The following is a 20,388-nucleotide window of genomic DNA, read 5'->3' as shown; positions in this document are numbered from 1 at the left end:
AATCCCTGTAATCGGAAGCGCCGCTCACCTGCCCAGCACATCTCTCCCAGCTTGGGAGTTTCCAGAGCCTGACCTCTCCCAGGACTGCTTCCTAACAGCTGTGCAGACAAGCTTTCCTAGCTCCCAGGAGTTTCTGAATGCCTAAAATTTGTACTTTCATAGCAATTTCATTTTATTTCAGTTTCTAATTTTTATTTTGCTATATAAATTCCTTAACAGTTCAGTTAAAAAAGCATTTCTTTCTTTTTTTAAAAATAATTTCAAATTTTTATTGAAACACTACTTCTCAACAGCCATCTCGCTTTTTAAAAAATTATTTTTGTCTTGGAAATATTTCAAACTGGGAGCTGATCCAAAGATGACCTTTCCCCACAGACAGTTTCAACAAATCAATATTTTTCCAGTGCGAAATATCTGTCATTGGAAAATCTTCCCTGGCACTTCTTGAACGCTGTAGGGAATGCTCTGCAGGCAGGGACCTGCCATCTGAAAGCTGGTTGCTGAATGCAGAATTAGCACTAATGCAGTTCTTTTGATGGCTTCTTCTGTATCAGTATAAGCTCTGAGCTGCCACTCACATACAACAACTTCCTTTCAAGTCCTGCCATTTCTCACTTGGATATTTCCCCACAAAGCTGGCTGTTTAACCATTAAAAAGTCACTGACTGCTTTGCTGTTTAATGGGGAGTTTTGTTTGGGTTCCTATTGTGGCTGAGGAGGATACATGATCTCTTTTGAACAGAGCTATTAACATGATAAAGCATCTTGGGAACATCCAGTCCCAAAGCCGATGGTTTCATCTTTGCTGGGATATCTCAACACTGTTAAATGCAGGGGACTGGGCTAACGAGGGTCTGGGCTTTGGGTGGTGTGGCACCAGAACACAGAGCTCAGCACCATTACCAGATTTTTCTGTAACTGTTTCCTGAAATATGCTTTGCAGTTTCTGAATCAAACACAGGGATGCTATAAAAATCCAATGTCTTCTATACCTCGAAGGTGGGACATTTCAGAAAGGTTGGTGTTGCTGAGAGAGGTATTTCCTTTATTTATTTCCCTACAATTATGTGTGTGTATACATGAATATGTGGGCATAGACACACACATAGATATGCACACACCACACCCACATGTATGTGAATATTTGCACCCTCTGTATCCCTACTCTGAGCTGTTTTGCAGGTGCAAACACACATTTTTGAGGTGATCTCTGCCCATTTCTTCCCCATGCCATGGCTCATACTTGGGTGTGTGACCTGGCTTTATCACCTTCCATGTTCTTGTGGGCTATGGAGGGTTTCTGGTAAGCAACCAAAATTGTAAAAAAAAGCTGTATGTGACCTGGCTTTATCACCTTCCATGTTCTTGTGGGCTATGGAGGGATTCTGGTTAGCAACCAAAATTGTAAAAAAAAGCTGTTTCATTTTTATGACTTTGTTTCGACCACCACCCAGTCTGTCTTCCCAGTTTTACATCCAAGAGCAGAAATTAACCCTAATTTACATGAAGTTATGATCCAGGGACCTGAAGCTGAACAAACACTGGTCTTGTGTAATGCACAGATATTTAGCAATGGTGCTCATATATGCCTAGAACAACTTCTTCTGGGATGTAGTGAATTCCATCACATCTTCAGCCAGGATGCTCCTCTGACAGAGAGCAGAAGCAGAGGGTTTCCTTCTGGGGGCAAAATTTCTGTCTGGGTCGTTCAAGAGATTTGGCTGGAGTGTTTCTCCTCACATTCTGCTCTGAAGCTTTGTGGTTATATGCAAGAGAGGGGTTGAAGACTGGAAAAGTGGAAATACTTGCTGTCTGCATCTTTTCATTTCCAAAGCTTCCCTTCATTTTACTTACCAATATTGTCCCTAGCCACAGTTTGGAAGGAGGTTTTGCTGGTAGTGCCTTCACACTGTGGTTTATTGCCTAGATTTGTGTTCTTTCTGTAATGCTTATGGATGGTTAATTGATGAACTTCTTGATTTTAGTCCTCTCCAGAAGGCAGGGGGTGGAGAATCTGGGAGTTATGAGGTAGAACAATGAATTTCTCAGTAAGCTGTGAAATCTCTGCCTTGTCAATGTTTCTATACCTGTCAATAAAACTGTGTGTGATGTCTTCATGGCTAATTGATGCTTAAGTGCTTTCAGAGCTGTGGGTAAACCACTAATTAGTCACAGTCATTTAGTCAAAATTACCAAAGACTGATATTTTCCCATATGCTCTATTTGTTCAGAGAAAATCTCTTGAAAATTCATTGATTTAGGTTTCCCTGGAGTATTTGCTGTTGTTTGGTTGTTTGTTTGACAATGACTTTCTGCATTGTGGTTAATACAGATGCTGAATTGTGCTGTCTGCTCCCAGTTTTTGTGAATGTTCTTTGGGTTTAAATAGTGAAAAATTCTCTTTCCAGAAAGAAATGTGGAAATGGAGCAGGATGCAGATACTGCTGTGATAACTGTTTTGTTTCAGTATGTTCTACATCGTCACTAGGACTGGGATTTATCTCATCTGCACCCTCTCTTGTACAGATCTATTTTATAGAGACATGATGTGTTTTATAGAGACATACCAACATGCCTGTACACAAAACACACATGCACCCACAGTCTCTTACATTACATTGGGGAAGAACCATGAGGCTGAGGCGTGTTGACTCAACTGTTTAATGAGGTGCAATAAATCTTGACAAGACCAGCTGGCACTAGAGTCAGGTTTCTCATCTTTTTACCATTACATTGAAATGTGAACAATAGTGGAAAGAAATGTAATTCTTCTTTGTTGTTCTTCTGGTACTCAGCTATGTAGCACTGTACTGGAATCATCCCCTTCCGTGGTATGCAAAGCATGGTGGATGCTGTGGAAAATGTTACCGATGCAAAGGTCCCTTTTCCTGGTGCTTTCTCTTAAATTCTGAAGATGCTTTGATCTGGCAGGTCACAGTTGTGGTCAGCCCTGAGATCCCTGCAGCACACACTGGCTGAGCAGAGCAGCAGCACTGGGCAATGTTCCCTAGAATATTCCCATTCTTTGACCCTGCCTGTCACCAAGCTCCTCCTCTGCTGTACAGCACACCATGACATCCTTTCCTCTTTCTCATTCCACCTTCTCCCCAGGGGCATTGCTGGCTGATTATTGCTACCACCAGCTGCAGTTACTTCAGTATATATTTTTTTAAAGTAGGAGTAATTAAGTATCTTGGACATCTAAGCATTTGGCATGGTTCCAAAGCACCCAACGTGGCCTCCCATATAGGATTCCTTTCTAATGGACCAGATTTATTCTTGTGAAAAGAAATCTGTTCAAATAGCACACTTTTTGTTTGGGGTAGGTTTTGTTCCTGTCAGTGGCATCCATCAATCTCTTTCATGTTTCCGGCCTCACCACTTAATGCAAATCAACCCTTAAAAAATAATTGCTCCCAAACCAACTGGATGCCTCTGGATTCACTTGAGAAAGACTGCCTGAGCTTTGAAGTGTATCTCAGAATGATGGCTGGCATTTCCAAAAGTAATAACTGCACCTCCTTTCTTTGTGATTACAGCATTTGATGTGTGCTGGGCTCTGGTGCCTGGTGGAAGGAGACACATCCTGTAAGACAAAGTTGGATCCCCCTCTGGATGGCACCGAATGTGGCGCAGACAAGGTAATCAGGATGCTCAGCAGCTGTCACTTCTTGTTTCCCAGCATTGGGAAAAGTGTTTCCAAGATGTTCAGTATTTACCATAAACCCATTGCTGGTCATGTTCTGGGTTGTATTTGAGGTAGAAAGTGTGCAGAGCATTTAGTCTGACATTTGGGGAGGTGCAGAAGATGGGGAAAGAAAAAGAGGCTACTTTATAGTTTCTACAAGTAGCTCAAATTCAGTGATGTTCTGTTCTTTTTGAGGTATAATTGGCTGTATTTGTTTATATATGTGTTTTTTGGAACTTGACTGGTTTGGTAACTCTCAGCCCCTTATTTACTGGTTTTGGACTCTAATTTATTTTTTTTAATCTATGGTATAGTTGTGAAGGTAAGAAAGGGTAAAATTAAGAAGCTGGCTGCTGAAATCAAGGATAAAGATAAACAATGACAAGAAAAACTGGGTCCTGGAAGCCATGACAAGGAAACTGAAAAAAAAAAAAAAGTTTTTATGCCCATGTTTTTCTAACTGGAGGAGTCCTGATGACTCTTTCAGAAGGTTTCTTAGCTGTGCTCACTGTGTCACATCCTGGACAGGCCAAGTTACTGCTTGGTCAGGAGCCAGCACAACCTATTAGAATCACAGGGGTTTGGGGCTTTAGCCAAGTTAAGTCCAAAATACTTCAATCATTTTGTACATACTGGGAGCAGTGCTGATGCAGGCATTGCTTTGGGGTATAATTTCTTGGACTCAGTTGCTGTGAATCGTGGGGCTTTAAGTCTTAGTACTTAGATAATTATCTGCTTTATAAAGTAAGGGGCTCAATTCTGTGATTGTTTATTTAATGACAGAACCCTCTTCAGGGGCTTGCTGAGAGTGACACTTAAACTTTTACATTTCACCTCCTCCCTTCCTCCTTCCCCTACTGCCATCTCACCAAAGCCTCGAATCCCTAGAAACTTAAACGTGGACTTGTTGCAATCCCTCAGTCACCTGTGCAAGGTGAGGGCTCCCTCCCAGGCTGTGCTAACGTGGTGTCCTTGCAGTGGTGCCGAGCCGGGGAGTGTGTCAGTAAAACCCCCATCCCTGAGCACGTGGACGGCGACTGGAGCGTGTGGAGCCCCTGGAGCATGTGCAGCCGGACGTGCGGAACAGGCGTGCGCTTCAGGCAGCGGAAATGTGACAACCCCCCGTGAGTGCTCACACCATCCTGCCTCCTTCTGCCGTGCTGGCAGCCTTCTCCCTCCTGGGAAACCCTTGCTGCAGGAGTACAGGGGAGAAATGGGCAGCAGAGCTGGGCAGAAGCCCTGAGAAATTTCTCATTCACAAGCTGTGATGACCAGGTTGGAATCCTGGAGTGACTTGAAGTGGTTTTGTGCAAGTGGCCTGAAGGGTCACCTTTGGAAGTTTCCCATTGCAGTGATTCAAAGGTGGATACAGTTGAAGTAGATACGTGTAGTTTGGCAGAAAAACTGATGCTGTGTTTCCCCTCCAGTGCTACAGTGAATGAGGAGGGGCTGATCTGGATCTACCAACCAAAGTGAGCCAATGTGCCTTAGAGATCAGTGCTTGCTCTGGGCTTGGGGAGCAGGGCAGTGGCTGACAATGATCAGGGTGTTCCTGAGCTGTGTTGGCAAAGCCCCTTGAGATGCTCTGTAGGTCAGGATGTGCTGCATAAGAACAGGAAGGTTTTCATGTATGCAGAGAGCCGTGGGTGCTGTTTAGCTCCTGCACAGTGACTACAAACAAGTCCGTGCTCTCTGCATGGGCTTGGATTTTTTCTGACTCAGGATGAAATGTAGGTGTTGTCCTTCATCCCCCAGGTCAGTTGAGGCCTATCTGGAAGTCTCTTCATTGTTTTGGGGTCTTGAAGAGGTTACAATGGTGCCATTTAACTGGCCACCCAATTGTGTTTATTATAACTTCACAGCCTTGGGAGCAGCCCTCCAAGTGCAGTTTCTCTGACTTTATTCAGATTTTATGTTTTCTTCTACACACAAAGTACCCAAAGCTTTTCTTTTTAAATTGGGGCTGAAATTCTGCGTAGCAACGCAGTCAATTCAAAGACATGCCTAGATGATGGATAGGCTCACAATTGCTGCTGTTGACCTGTAATCATGTGAAAAAGGATATTTTTGTTTATTGCTCTCCTTATCTGAGTTGCAGTTGCATGTCTGTAATATCCAGGTTTGATTTTTACCAGCTCATTTTCCTGAAAAGGGGACTGAGCTGGTTTCTTTGCTGTCAGCTACAGTGCTGACCAAACCTAAATCCATTCATCATCGTTCATTAAATTACAGGAAATGCTCCTTCCAACACTGCACGCTGATTTTAAAATTCTCTCGCTCATATACATTCTTGGCTGGAGATACACACGTGATCTTCTTTAGCTTCAAATTCCTGGCCTCAGCCCACTTCTGCAGCTGGTTTATTCGCTGTCCAGAAATACTGGCTAAGGGATTTATCTTTTATTTTGTATATATTTGGTCTTGGGATTTTTTTTTACAGGAATCTCTGCTCCTGCCAGCTGACTCTTGAGCCTGTGGGACTATCAGTATTTTTAAACCAGTTACTTCACTGTTTGATTTGGTTTTTCCTCTCTGTAATTTCTTTGAACATTTACATGCATTGCCTCCCCATGGTTGTAAGGAATGTGTCATAAGCCAGTTTGCACATGCAGACTTTTGGGTTATACTGCCTTGTGTTCCTGTCTAGGCTTTGGACTGAGGAGAAAACCTTGGCTTAAACAGAACATCTCTTCTCCAGTCCCCTCTTGTCATGTAAAAGGGTCACAGCAGCATAAATGGACTTAGAGTTCTTCAGTTCCCTTAGTTGGTGGATTCTCTTGCCATAAATACAGTGAAGTGTGGCTGCCTACCAGAATATCTCACACAGTCACTGTTTCAGACATGTGCCAGGAGGGGCTTGGATTGCAGTGTTTATTGGAAATCCCAGATTTGAGCTCATAAGTGCAAGGCTTGGGACCTGGAATTCCAGATTCCATGCTTACCTGTGGTTTTTTGTTTGTATTTTGTTTTATTTTGCAAAGAAAACACAGGCTATTGCTGAGAGTTTGAGTTTTCCTTCTTCTCTGGGGATTCATAAATAAAAACAGCTAAGTTTTGCAGGTGCTTAATTCTGATGTTGCATTAGTGGCCCTTCCTGTATGTTTAAAAAACAAATGTGTGGAATGGATTTCATGGATGGAGGTTATCTGCAGCACAGGTTTGTTTTTAAATACCATGTCTGCAGTGCAGGTTATAGCTGCTTCTGTGGCACTTGAATTGCAAGGAGATCACGTGCTGATGGGATGTTTGCTGTGTCTCCATCCTCAGGAGTGTTTGAGGCAGGGGGCAGAGGAAGGGTGGGAGGGGGAAGATGGAACATTCCAGGTGTGTGGTGCTGACCCTGCTTTCGTTCCCCTCTGCAGCCCGGGGCCGGGTGGGAAGAACTGCCGGGGAGCCAGCGTGGAGCACACGGTGTGTGAGAACCTGCCCTGCCCCAAAGGGGTGCCCAGCTTCAGGGACCAGCAGTGCCAGGCCCATGACAGGTACACCAACAAGAAGAAAAGCCTCCTGACAGCTGTCATCGTGGATGGTGAGTTTTTTTCATCTCCCTCTGTAATTCCTCACTGTTCTTTTGCTGCAGTTTCTCATCTGCAGGGCTCCATTGTTGGTGAGAAGGCTGCAATAGGCCCCCTTTAGCTACAGCTGAAGGACTAATTACAATTAATTGTTCTTGATGCTGCCCTGCTGTTCCTTTAGCCTCCTTAATAGAACACAGAGAGTTGTCAATGCTTTACTCATCTTTTTAAAATGCTGGGAGAGAAGTGCCTTAACTTGATTCCCAGTCTGAAATTCCCAGACTGGGAGAGAGCTGGGAATTTAAATGTGGAAAAGTTCCAGTTAGTTTGGAACTGGAAAGAAAGGTGGATTCCCTGTGCCATATTTTAATTTATGACACTTTGGGGCATCTCAGCATATGTGGTGAGTGACTTGATCATTCTTATCACACTGATGAGTGTTCCCTGTAACAAACATCTTCCCTTTACAGATACACAAAACTGTATTGACTGATTGGTTTTCTGTGCTGTTAAAGCCCAGTCTCATCAATGTAACCCTTTAAATAGTGTTACTTTAAACTGGGGAAATGACAGGCCTAAACTGAAAGCCTCATGTTCTTTCAAAGATGAGATATCCAAATGTACTCATGTAGAGAATGCATCACCATTGCCTCAGACACTTTTTTGTGCTGTTCCCAAGGGCAGTTGTCATATTTCTTTTCCCAGATAAGCCATGTGAGCTCTTCTGCTCCCCACTGGGCAAGGATTCTCCTGTGCTGGTGGCAGACAGAGTCCTGGATGGAACTCCCTGTGGGCCCTATGAGACAGACCTCTGTGTACATGGCAAGTGCCAGGTGGAGTAACCTTCTCTTGTTCTATTTGTGGTGTGAGGTTCAGCCTGGGGCAGTGCCGTGCTGGGGGCTGGGAGGCTCTCCCTCAGGGCTTTATAGGGCTCACTACAAGTGCTCCGTGGCTCTGTTGTTGGTCTGAGCACTGCACTGATTGCCCAAGGTATGATATTATTGCTGAACAGCTGGCAATGCTCAAAAAATCACATTTGCATGTGTGCATGGCTTGGGTGAGAAGGGACTTCTGTGAGGGGAGCAGATTGGAGGAGAAGTCTGGCCTGCTTAACTGCTCTTTTTGGCTATTAGAGGAGTCACTGATAAAAGCACTGAAGCTGCAAATCAGCTTACCAATTGTCACTAGCCTGTTACCAGCATTATCTTGCAGAATCATGATGCTTTTGGGTCCACCTGGTTCCTTAGAAATACTGAGGAAGCCTTTCAGTACCAGTGGCTCCTTGGCTCCTGCAGCTACATGAGCCAGAGTCTTCAGATTGAATTCTCTTTTCCTTAGAGTGGTGGCCCATAACCATTGCAGTGATTATTTCTCTCTAACCAAATAACACACACACCCAAAATGAGCTGTGGGAAGTAAAACTTCATGGTTTGCTGAGAGAGTTTGTAACACATTAAATGCTAAGGAGGGCAGCTCTTAGAGCTGGTGCTTCAGGTTCCTCAAAAATTTAGTAGAGGTGTGTAGATCCATATAAGATGGAGATTTAATGTTTACACAGGGGAAGAAAGATGAGAAAATGTGTATTTAAAGATCATAAAAGACAGGAAGTTGTTTGGAGTGGGTGCTCCTGATGATGGGTTCAGGTCATTTGTCAGTTTGACAGGGCAGACCCTCCATGAGTTTCCTCTCTCCTGATCATGGAGCACATGTTCAAAGTGTGCTGCACACACCACAGTGGTGGGAAAGACAGTTCACTTGGCTACAGCAGCTTTGCCAGGGCTGGATTCTTCCTGGCAATTTTTCCCTTTAAGTTTCTCCTCATCCAGATGTGTATCCTGTAGTAAGAGTTGCTCTTCGTGGTATTAACCAGCCCTCTGTATCCACCACAACAGCTTTTTAGCATCACCTTTTATTTCCACTAACTTCACAGGTTTGCCCTGGGGGCGCAGGGCACGCCAAATTTGGCATTATTTCTGTTTTCTGTGAGTGGTTAAGAAATGCCAATTTTTATTGCTTTGAGCCTTCCAGGCAGGGAGATAAATGAACATAATACCCACCTGGGTGTGAGAGAGGCTTTGGGGACATAAAGCAGCTTTACTAATAACAATGCAAAGAGAGAAGTGAAAAATCTTTGGATTGAATTTTGCACTGCTGCAGGAGACACTTCCCACTGTTTCTTGACAAATGATGCTGAAGAGGCACTTTTAATTCACTCTTTCTAATTTATTCCAATGAAGAATATAAATAGCAGCAGTCTGGGGAGCCAGTATTAGTTTGATTCTTTATAATACAAAGTGCTTTGCACATAGAGCCAGGTTCATGGTGCATCCCAAGTTACTTAATTTTTCTCAGTTTTTGGCAATATCTGAAAAAAGCTAAAACAAAAACCCATTAATAACCTTTTATAGTCAGGCCAGCTGTGCACCTCCAGCTGTGTGCCATTGACCATTACTCTGGGCTGGCCAGTTTTATTGCTCCAAACCTTCAGAACTGCCACAAATGGTAAATCAGACATCATGGCAAGGCACCTTTTTTTCATCCAGGGAGGATCAGTAGCCAGCTCCCTCCAAATGAATTCCTTTATGAGCACAGAGCACTGGAGGCACATCACGAAAAGCAAATTGCACTCTGAGTCGGGGGCAACTGCCTCTAACTGTGCAGAGAGGTGATGACAGCTGCAGAACATTCAGTCCATTTGCATCTGGCTGAGAAAAAATGTGAAATGATCAGTTCAAGCCGAGCAGATTTGAAAGCCCTGTGAACTCATTTATAATGCTCCTCTGCCATATATGCAGTGCAGAGCTGAGAATTGCCATATGTGCCTGTGTACCCCGTTTGCCACAGATACTTGTCTAACTAGCTGCCTATTAAACCAATTTAATTGCCATATTCATTTAATTACTCCTCTCCTTGTTTCTTTACCCAGCACAGACAAAGCCTGGCAATAAGCATTGCAGGGGGCCTGGAGAACAGAATAAGTGCTGAAATCAGAGGGTGGTATTACTGTTATTTATTTCCTTATGTAATCCTTCTAGTTAGAGGCTCTCAAAGGCAGGAATGACACATTGTCAGTGCAACAGACAAATTAGCAGTAACCATTGCCTGTGAACATCTAGCCCAGGAAATGTAATAGATCTTCTCCCTTCACTAGATGCTCCTAAATGCAGCTCGTGGATCGTTCTTGGGTGATGAATGAATGTAGAGAAAAAACTGTTGCAAGGAGAGGAGGGTTTTGAGAAGGAAAGCAGGAACAGATTCTCTGAAGCCTCAAAGTGCCCCAAATACATTTAGGCACTAAGGGAATTTGTCCTTCAGTTGTACTTTGTGAAGTTACTACAGTTTCTCTTTAAAGCTGAACCCCAATCTAAAAGGTGTCAATGAAGCCTTTGCTGTCAGCCTCACTATCCCTGAAACAAAATCATCAAAGGCAGCAGCATCTCTGCATTTATCCCTTACACCTGAAGGCAGCTGGAGTGAGTAAACTTGGTTATTACTTTGATCATGCATAGAAGCACCAAAGAGCAAAGTCAGCCCTAAATTTAGCATGGGGGTTCCTAAATCACCTAGACTTTTTCTAGCCTTACTCCTTGTTTTTAAGATGAATCATAAGGTCTTAATTTATTTTTTCCTTGTTTATTTGAGTTGGTTTTGAGGCTGAACATTTCAAATGCACAATTTCTTACCATCCTCTGAGCAAACTGGATCCCCTGTTCAAAGCATATGTAGGTCTTTGACCTTTCATCCTCAAAATGCACATGGTCTTCTAGCAAGGAGAATTTATTTTCCCCAGAGATTTTTCAGAGACAGAAAATCTGTAGCAGGCTGGAGAACAAGAGCAGCCTGATGTGTTGGAAGAGGAGGAGGAGGGTGACTGCTCATTTAGGCTTTGCAGCAATTTGCTTTCCCTGTCATGGGCACTGCAGCCATGGGGAAGGTGGGGTTGGGCACTGCAACCTGCACCTCACACTGGGTTCATCTCCTCCCATTTCCCTTCAAGTGACAAATGGCTTTCAGGGAGAGGATTCCCTGAGGGTTTTGCTCTTCCCTGGGCCCGTGGGGTGTGTGTTTGATATGAGAACAGGGCACTTTCTAACCCCTTACAGTGTTTTGCTCTGTGCTGCTGAGGTTAATTCAAAACTGCTGGCAGAAGTGGAGCTAAAAAAAGTGTCAGATGTCACAGAGCAGAGGGGTGAGGAGAAGACAAGCTGCTCAGCTGACTGGTGTGATGCACATGACCTTGTGCTGGCTTTTCTCAAAGGAGGATTAGTCTGACCCTCATGACAGCATGAGAACTTTCCAGTGGGGACTACAGATTGTGCTTCAGGATGTAATTTAAGGTCTCTGTGAAAAGAGAGACCTCCTGTGTAGCAAGAACTGGGCTAGAGATCAAGGGCAGTCTTTGCTGTGATTTAACAATTTAAGAGGTGAAGATGTTTTGGCTCTATCTGCAGTTTTCTCATGAATGTTTTGTCATATCACACCTCCTTTCAACTGGCTGGTGAATCCACAGTGTGTTTAATGAGGATAAGCCACATATTAGGCTGTCCTGGCACAACAGAATTGTTACAGAACTATTTTTTTCTGAAAGTGATTGTCACACTCTATGAAAGGGGAGCACAAATTGGAAAATGGACAGATTTTCAAAAATAGCTTCTGTAAACTGGACAGGCAGAGTGTCAGGAGAGTGCCACAGGTGGCAGAGGAGAAATTGAAGTTGTCTACTGGACCTGCTTCTGGCAAACAGTTTTTTACATACTTAGTACCCACTTTTTGCATTTGATTGATGCCTGGAGTTCTGGCTTTGTCTCCTCACTTGAGTATTTTCCATGTATTATTCATATTCCTGCATTACAAACTGTGGTACAAGATGTTCCAGACTGGGTAGCTTGTCTCCATACAACAACTTGGCTTAGCACTGAACTTTGATAAATTATTTAGTGCATGTGCACAAAATCCAGAAGGGTTGTCTGAACTACAGAAACCTGTTGTATAATTGCCTTTTTGTTTTTTTTCATGTCTGGATCTGTAGCAATGTAATCTGAGGTTTAAAAGAGTATCAGGGATTTTGGTGAGTAAGGCATAGTGGCAAAAGCAAGTCTTTGTCGATATCCTACTAGTTTGTGGTGTACTTTGCAGTGGGATATGAAAAACAAAAATCCCATGCTGTTTCCCCAGTTTTTCTTCCATGTTATCCCATGGAAAGCATATAATAGAACAGAAGCAAAGGAGTTCCTGGGATAGGAAAGAACTTTGCATTATTTGCATGTTCTCTCATGAGCACAGAGGTTTTGACACATAGCCTTCAATATCTAAGTGTGAAAAATCATAAATTATTGTGTCTAACACCCCCATGAGCTGCTGAGGGATCTAAGCACAAAGTCAATGGCAGATCACATTGCAGATCTAATGCAGATGAGATAATACAGATTTAAAATAGGATGTGTCTAACTCCTGATCCTGCAGAGCTGCTCTGATTCAGACAAAATCTGAAGGCTTGGGAAATGACAGGAAGATGTTTGCTGAACTAACTCCTACAGGGACTCCAACCCTTAGCACAAAACTTGTTGTGGAACAGAAATTGGAGTAACTCAGAGAGGAACTGCTTGATCAGGGACCCAGACTCACCTCACCCAGCCCTGACAGCCCCCACAACCCTCCACAGGGGCAGAGGTGTTTAAAACAATGCAATAAGAATTCTCTTCCCCTCAGATCTGAATGTCACTTGCTCACATCTGCACATTCCTGTTTCATGTGGTCCATCCCTGGAGGTATCAATGGCATTGGATATTATGGACAGAAGGAATTGGCAGTGTAGATGAATCTGTCATAACCAGCCTGCTCTGTACATGATTAATTTGTAAAGTGGCACATGTTGCATCAATATTTATATTTGATCCATTGAGACAGCCAGTTAGTTCAGCATATGGGAAGCATTACAGTTTTGTGAGCCTACAATGTCATTTCTTGCACAGAGTGGGTGTATATAACAAAAATAATTGTGTTTATGTAGCAAAACATACCCTCACAAGCTGTATCAATTGAGCTCTTTCACAGCCATTGAAAATACAAATAAAAATATCATTAAAAAATACCCAAGCAATACAGAGAATAGTTCACACAGAAGAATCCAAGTGATATATATTCAAAAGAGAAGAGTTTTCCTATGCTGGAGCCAGCTATGACTGAAGCTGGAAATACCACCCAACAAGCAGTACTTTCAGATGTTTAATTATAAAAATGAGAAGAAGGAGGAGGGAGGGAAGGAAGGGTGGATGGAGATATTAGCTTAAAGAGAATTAATTTCAGGCCTTTGGCTCAGCAAACGTGCGGTTACCTGCCAATTTAAAGGTTGGTGGCTAGTTCCAAAAAGTGGTGCCAGAGCAGGAGACTGCCTGGGTGAAATAGCCCTAAAAACCTGTGGATACATTTCTGACTGTCCATGCTGAGGACTTGAAGCCCTAAAAGACTTATTTTCATGTTTCTTGCCAGCAGTCCCATGTTTTAAAGCTGCTTCCCTTCTTACCAGTCCATTGAAGACTGATGGAACTGAAAGTATCCAGCAATTGCTGGATGGGCTGGTCTATGGGCTCAGTCTGCTCATCTGCAGGATAACTCTTGGGTCAGAAAACATGGGATGTTATTGTTATTTACAGGGTCTTTCTTCCTTCAGAATGTAAAGCTTCCCTTTTCTGCTTCTAAATTTAATGAATCCCCTTACCTTGATTGGTTGGAGTGGACAGGGAGCACCACAAAGCAAGTGAGAGATGGCAAAGATCAAACAACTCCCTTCAATTATTTAGGTTTAAGGGATACTTTCTGCACTGTGGAAACTTGCCTTTTGAGCAGTGAAACTTGGGATTTTCCCTTTGCATATGGTTAATTAAGGCTTCACATTGTGGAAAGCTTTCTGCAGGCTGAGGACAGCTCTGTAGTTAAAGGATGGGCAGTATAATACACAGAGCATGTTGTCAGTGGGAAACTGCTGATGTACACACTGCATAGTTTCTCCAGCCAGTGCTGGAGTCTCAGGAGCTCTCACACCTTGGAGAATCTCTCAATTAACAGCCCAAGGACTGCTGGCAGATGCTTTGCACCCACAAAGGTGACAGCCACTGTGTTCTGCCCTCCCAGTCCTGTCTCTTCCCCTTTGATTTTACTGATCCACTTGTTTTAAGAGTGGCCATGGTGGTGGTTTTAAGAGTATTTTCCATGTGGGGAGTTCTCAAAGGATCAGAGTGACCAAGGTGGTCACTGCAATGCATTTCTAAATGACTTTGCAGCTTTTGGAATCCACTGTCAAATCTTACCCAAAGCTGTTTCATTATGTACTGTTATTAAATGTACTCTTATTAAATGCACTTTCAGTTTGGAAGTGATTGGAAGGCTTGGGGAGAGGGAAACGGGCTCTAATGTTTATGTAGACAACACTAAAGTGCTTCCAAGGTATTTTTCCCCCATAAAGTAGCAAGAATGCACCAATTTTCATCTTGAAGCCAAAGAAAAATGTGTTTTATTCTCTTAGAGATATTCCTTTGTAAGAAGCCATTTCCTGGCCCAAACGTGATGGGGGCCTTAAGTCTCAGGGCCCGGATTGAGGGAAAAGTTTGTCCTGTGAATGGGAGCAATGGTGCCATTGGTACCATTGAAGAGGAGGGTGCAAGGGCCATTCCCAGTTCCTTCACTCACAGGGAACAGGGTGAAAATGAAAGGTAAAAACCAGCAAAGATATTGGGAATTACATTTGTGGATTCAGTGGGTTCTCTCCATGCCTCTCAAGGGCCTCTCAAGTGGAAGGGTGTCAGTGAGCAAGTAAAGGTGTGAGGAGATGGCTTGTCTTGAACCCCAGTCTCAGATGAGAGGGGACCCAGCCTTCCCAAGCTTTGCTGGCTCCCACTGGTTTCCATTATCTGGGAAACTCCAGCGTGAATACAAAGCATGTGATTGCCAACTCCCCATTCTTTCCCTGCCTCTGTTAGAGTCCTACAGACTCCTCATGTAGCTCTGGGAATAAGTGTGGTTCAACACTCATTATGTTCCCTTTATTCATCTGTGTGCTCACATAGTGCTAATAACAATGCAGCACAGTAAAAGATAGCGCCAGAGCCTTAAATTAAACACAGCCTTTCCAGTATCTCAGCAGGGTGGCAGGCAGGCGTTCATTTCCAGCTGCCTTTCAGCAACCCCATTAATAAATCATCCTGATTTTCCTGGAAGGAGAACTGCTGGGACATCCTTCTGTTCTGGGGGCAGAATCACGTTCAATATCCCAAAATTATTTGTTGGACATGGGTGTGAAGTTCAGGCTTGAGAATTGCAACTGCCAGGAACTCCAGGGTCTTCTCCTTCTTTTAACTCCCATTTATGCATTTATACAGTTTTTTCCTGCTGTTCCTGTGCACCAATGTAGGTGCTGTGCCAGTTAATGAGCAGCATTTCCCTGGTATGTGTTTAGGATGATCACCCTCTCTCAGCATGTCTGTCCCTAATGATCTACCCAGACAAGCTCTGCATCAGCACACAGTGGAACACTGGCAATCTTTGATCCCTGAAATACATCTGGACTGAGGCAGTGGCCAGGGTCTTCTGAAACAAAGGGAATGTTGGAATTCTGATCCAAATTGCATTGCTTACACACAGCCAGGCTCAGATAAACAGCCGAGTTCTCTTAATATTTCCCTGCTTACCCTATTTTTCAAAATGTTTGTTGTTTTGATTGTTCCCTAAGATATCTCTCCAACTTTCCTCTGGCTTCATCACAGGAAGGCAAAGAAGGGAGAGACCCAATAGCCTCATTCAAATAAGTCTTACTAGTGACAGTCCTGCTACTCATTTGCCAAGAAACTGTTTATCTATGCAGAATAAATCTTAAACTCACTTTTAATAGTGCAATCTCTACTAATAACTTGCATAATGACAAGGCTTTTTTCAGTAGAAATTTATGTTTTAAGAGTGAATTGCTGATCAGTTTGAGGGTCTTACATGGATAGAATACAAGATTCATTTACATAGATTAATGACAGTGTTGTCAGCCTCAAGATCTACAAGAGTGGAATGTTCACCATCATAACCCATGAATGCTTTGTGAATAAGGAAGATCATGGTGATAATTCCCATAGCTACATGCAGAATATTGTGACTCTTCCCTTGTGTGGAAGCAGAACTGTAGGTTTTATTAGAAAAAAAGAAATAGATACGTATAGAAAATTATTAAAACACCCTTTATAATGAAGCTTTAGGTGAAACTGTTAGATTTTATAATTTATTTTTCAGTTGAATGTTGATTCTTAGTACAGTGCAAGCATGTGGAAAATTTCATAATTGCATGGGCAATCTTGTGGTAGAAATTGGCCTGATACGGAACTAACCTGCTTCCACTGAACTATTCTTTCATTTCAGCTATCTTGAGCCATCTGATTAATGAGGTCTTTTTTCAGGTATTTCAAAAGTTTAATTAAGATTGAATGTTTTCTCCCCATTCAGGTTTTCAGTCAATGTCAATCTTAGTGTTGACCTCATTGTTTAGAGATGCTCTAACCTTGAAAACAAAGTAATGGGGGTCTCTGGTTGTTGTCATTAGAAAATTGGCTGCGATGGGATCATTGGCTCAGCTGCCAAAGAGGATCGCTGTGGGATCTGCAGTGGAGATGGGAAAACCTGCAAGGTGGTGAAAGGAGACTTCAACCACACCAAGGGCATGGGTGAGTAACACTCTGGGGTTCTTCTGCCTGCTGCAGGAGAGTTGGGGCAGCAGTAACAGCTCTTCCTCTTGGATAGCACTGGGGTCACCTAGCAAAAACAGCTCTAGGAAGCTCCTAAGGAACACAAACCCCAACTCACTTCAGGTGTGATATCCCATCTGCTTCTTACTCGTTCACCCAGATACCAGCCACTGCCTCTGCCTGAAATTCAGACTGAAGCTGTGTTTCTCATTCTGAGTGCTACTGATGCTGGTGATTTTAAATAGGAGACAAAATCACAGAATCTTTCCCAGTGGGAGGGAAGTTGGATTTCAGCACCATCTTTGAGGTCTCAGAATGATGCATGTTGCATGTTGTAGATGATTCATGTTATAATCAGAATATCTCAGCTAAAGGAAAGAGTAGTGCACTCCCCTCTGAATATTTTTACTGATTCCCTGCCAGCAAAAATATCCAGTATAGGATATAAGACTTTTCCCTTTCTTGTTAAACATTAATGTATGTACAGCTTGGTGTTTGAATTAGTCTTTGTTCCAGGGTTTCTGTACTACACTTCTGAGAACCCTGTTATCACACATCCTTATTAGCCAAAGGGAGGGAAAGCCACGTCCAGACTTGGAAACTGCTCCAGGAGGAAACAATTGTCCAGAAAAAAAAATTATTTCCCATTCAGTGAATACACAACTGGCACTTCTGTATGGAGAAATACATTCAATGTGCTGCTCCAGGGCTGAGTTCCACAAAGCACATGAAAATCCCCTCTAAGCACACACTTCTGTCCAGTTTAGCAGCTAAAGCAGCACCAGTGCTTAGCAGCTCCCTTTAGTCCAGGCCTCAGCTCTGAAGTCTGAGGCTCTAATTTTCTTCACTGACCTCTTCCTCTGCACCCTCCTCCTCCTCACCTGTGGAGCCAGCTGGAATCTGTCACCTCCTGTGAGATGCAGGTAGGATTTCCCACCTGCACCACATCTCTCTGGAGTCCATCTGTGTGCTTGGCCAAACTGTTGAATGGTTTCCTGCATTAATGCTTTTGACTCTTTTGTCCCATTTTCCACCCACTTACAGCAAGCCTTTTGCATTTGATGCAAGTGGTGGGAAAAGTTCCTCATTTCCACTGAAAAATCCCAGCTATTCTCCATTTCTGTAGCAGGTTATACAGCTTTCATGGATTTCTTACATACTGCTGAAGAGTAGCTATCTTTTTTCCAAGGAGTCTACAAAACATCTTGTGCAGATAAATACAGAATACAGAATTTCTGGGTCACTGCCAGGAGGTTGCACCCATTTCCAGCTACACAGACTGCTTGAGGTGGTGACTTTACAAGGCTGCAGGAGCAGAGCAGCTTCAGCCTTAAGTGGCTGCCAGGACTCTGCAGGAGGTTTTCACCCCCAGTGCCCTGGAACCTAATCAGAAAGAATTCCTCATGACTCATGAGCAGTGTTCAAGCATTCAGATTCTCTGCTGATCATCTCAGACACACAAACCTGTCAAAGTGTTGCTTTGTCAGTAAAATGTTTCCACCTTAGCCATCTCACATAATCTACAAGATAATTGTTTTTACCAGTATAACCTCATAACCATTTATTAGGTGTTTTGTTTTATTTTTTTATTTAATTTGGAAAGTTAATTACATTTTATGTGTGCTTCCATCCATTTCTGTTCACATGCTGTTTTGCAGAATCAGGTCCTCAGGTGAACCCACTGAATTTCATGCAGTAAGCAAAGCTCCAGGTCCGGGTATCACAAGTGAATGTGGCATTACTCAAGGGAAAAAAAGGCTTTTTATTTTAAATTGACAGTCATGCAAAAATGTGCAAAAATTTGATGAAAGCTGGGGCAAAGAAAGATCCACAATATTCTGGTGATAACAAGTTCAAGGTTTGGGTGTGTAAACAATTGCACAGTTCAGTGGCAAATCCTCATGACCTGGCTGCATTCCAAGTCAAGGCCAAGACCCCGAGTCCAGTGTGCTGAGTTATTATTTCAAAAGAGAATAGACTTCAAACATCAAGACATTGATTCTTCTGGAGTGGTATCTGTTTGGGGAATGGCAGCTGCAGCCTTGAGCCTTGGCTCTGCCTGTGGGACTCCTCTGGCTGCAGGATTGGTCCCTCTGTGTCCTGTGATTGCAAATGATGTTGTGGAGCCCTGTGAACTGAACTAAACCCCTGCCAACTCCTTTCTGTTTCTTAGTAACCAATAGTCATTGTAAGAAGGTTTCCACATGTGTGATGGCAAAGGCAAAGGCTGTTCCCAAGTGTTTCTCGTGTAAGATACTTGAATGCTGTTTGCAGTGTCAGTGGGTGTCGGTGAAATCCTTTGGTGTTGGTCCTTTATCTTCGTTTTGTCGGATTAGATGGGGAAATTTGCTATCAAAAGCCATGGATAAGCTTCAAGTCCTTTTACTGTTTCACTTGCCTTGTCAGAGATACAATACAGATCCTTTCCTTTTAGGGAACCTATCTGTGGAAAGGAAGCCAAATTTTCAAGCACCAAGCCAAAAGAACGAGATCTATTTCTTTTTCCCCCAACTTAAATATCACAGAGGTTCTGCCACCCTGGTGGGAAAGATGGTGGAACATTCAAAGTGCCTTGTAGAAGATCCAGCAGTTCAGCTCTTAGCACCTGTGATCCAGGGTGATCCAACTGGAAATGGACCCCATTTTTCTGCTGCAGAGAACGTCAAAAGCCTTAATTTATGATGCTAAACATCACATACACTTGTGTGCAGCTGGCTGTCTTCAGCAGGCCAGCTGAATGCACTGTTTAGACTGAGGTTTCCTTTCGACTGGCAGCATGCCTTGTACCTATTTCTACAAAATAATTTGTCAAAACCAAACACAGAGTTGTTCTGAAATCCACCTCTGTCACTCTGCCACTGTACAGGGGACCTAGAAATGAAGGACAGCTCTTGGACTCCTGTCTGTTGAGGAGCTGATTTATCACTGACAACTTCTCCAAGGTTGTGCCTGTAATGCTCAGAGACCTGGGTCTGTCTATCCTGATTTTTCTCAACCACATCAAGATTTTCATTTATTATTGTAATTCAAAAGGATTTATGGTTATAATTCAAAAGAATGACCACAGATGTTTGGATTTTCTTTTTTAATGGCAGAATCTAATAAGGTGAGATATGCCAGTTGTTGTAACTGTCATTTTGGGAAATTTGCTAGGAATTTTTCTTTTTAAGATGGTGGAAATGTAGAGGTTTTATTGCATATGCTGTTTGTCCTACACTTGCTAAAAGAATTTTGAACAGTAGTGCTGTCGTGCTGGCTGGGAGCATCTTTAGCCAACACAAAAATATCTTTTTTTATCAATAGGGTGCCCATGTAAATTACAAGAAAATAGAACTCTACCTAATCTTTAACTCAGAGATCACTTATGGGGGTTTCATCAGAACATGCAAGTTAGAAATCCCAGTTACCAACTTTGCAGCAATAGCAGAAGGCTTTGAAATTTATCCATGGCTCTTCAGAGAAATTA

General features: G+C 43.0%; 1 protein-coding gene across 1 annotated transcript in view; it reads left to right on the top strand.

Annotated features, from left to right (window-relative positions):
* Positions 1-20,388, top strand: part of ADAMTS17 (ADAM metallopeptidase with thrombospondin type 1 motif 17) — a 151,548-nt gene that overhangs the window by 85,984 nt on the left and 45,176 nt on the right. Inside the window, exons 11-16 of the mRNA XM_058811469.1 lie at positions 3,540-3,641; positions 4,667-4,812; positions 7,051-7,217; positions 7,909-8,036; positions 16,781-16,901; positions 19,096-19,170. Of these exons, the coding sequence (XP_058667452.1) occupies positions 3,540-3,641; positions 4,667-4,812; positions 7,051-7,217; positions 7,909-8,036; positions 16,781-16,901; positions 19,096-19,170 (739 nt within the window). The remainder of the gene's footprint in view (positions 1-3,539; positions 3,642-4,666; positions 4,813-7,050; positions 7,218-7,908; positions 8,037-16,780; positions 16,902-19,095; positions 19,171-20,388) is intronic.

Source organism: Ammospiza caudacuta, chromosome 10 (assembly GCF_027887145.1).
Source record: "Ammospiza caudacuta isolate bAmmCau1 chromosome 10, bAmmCau1.pri, whole genome shotgun sequence".
In the NCBI taxonomy this organism is placed as follows: domain Eukaryota; kingdom Metazoa; phylum Chordata; class Aves; order Passeriformes; family Passerellidae; genus Ammospiza; species Ammospiza caudacuta.
Note: the sequence above shows the minus strand (reverse complement) of the source record. Positions and strands in the feature narration are given on the sequence as shown.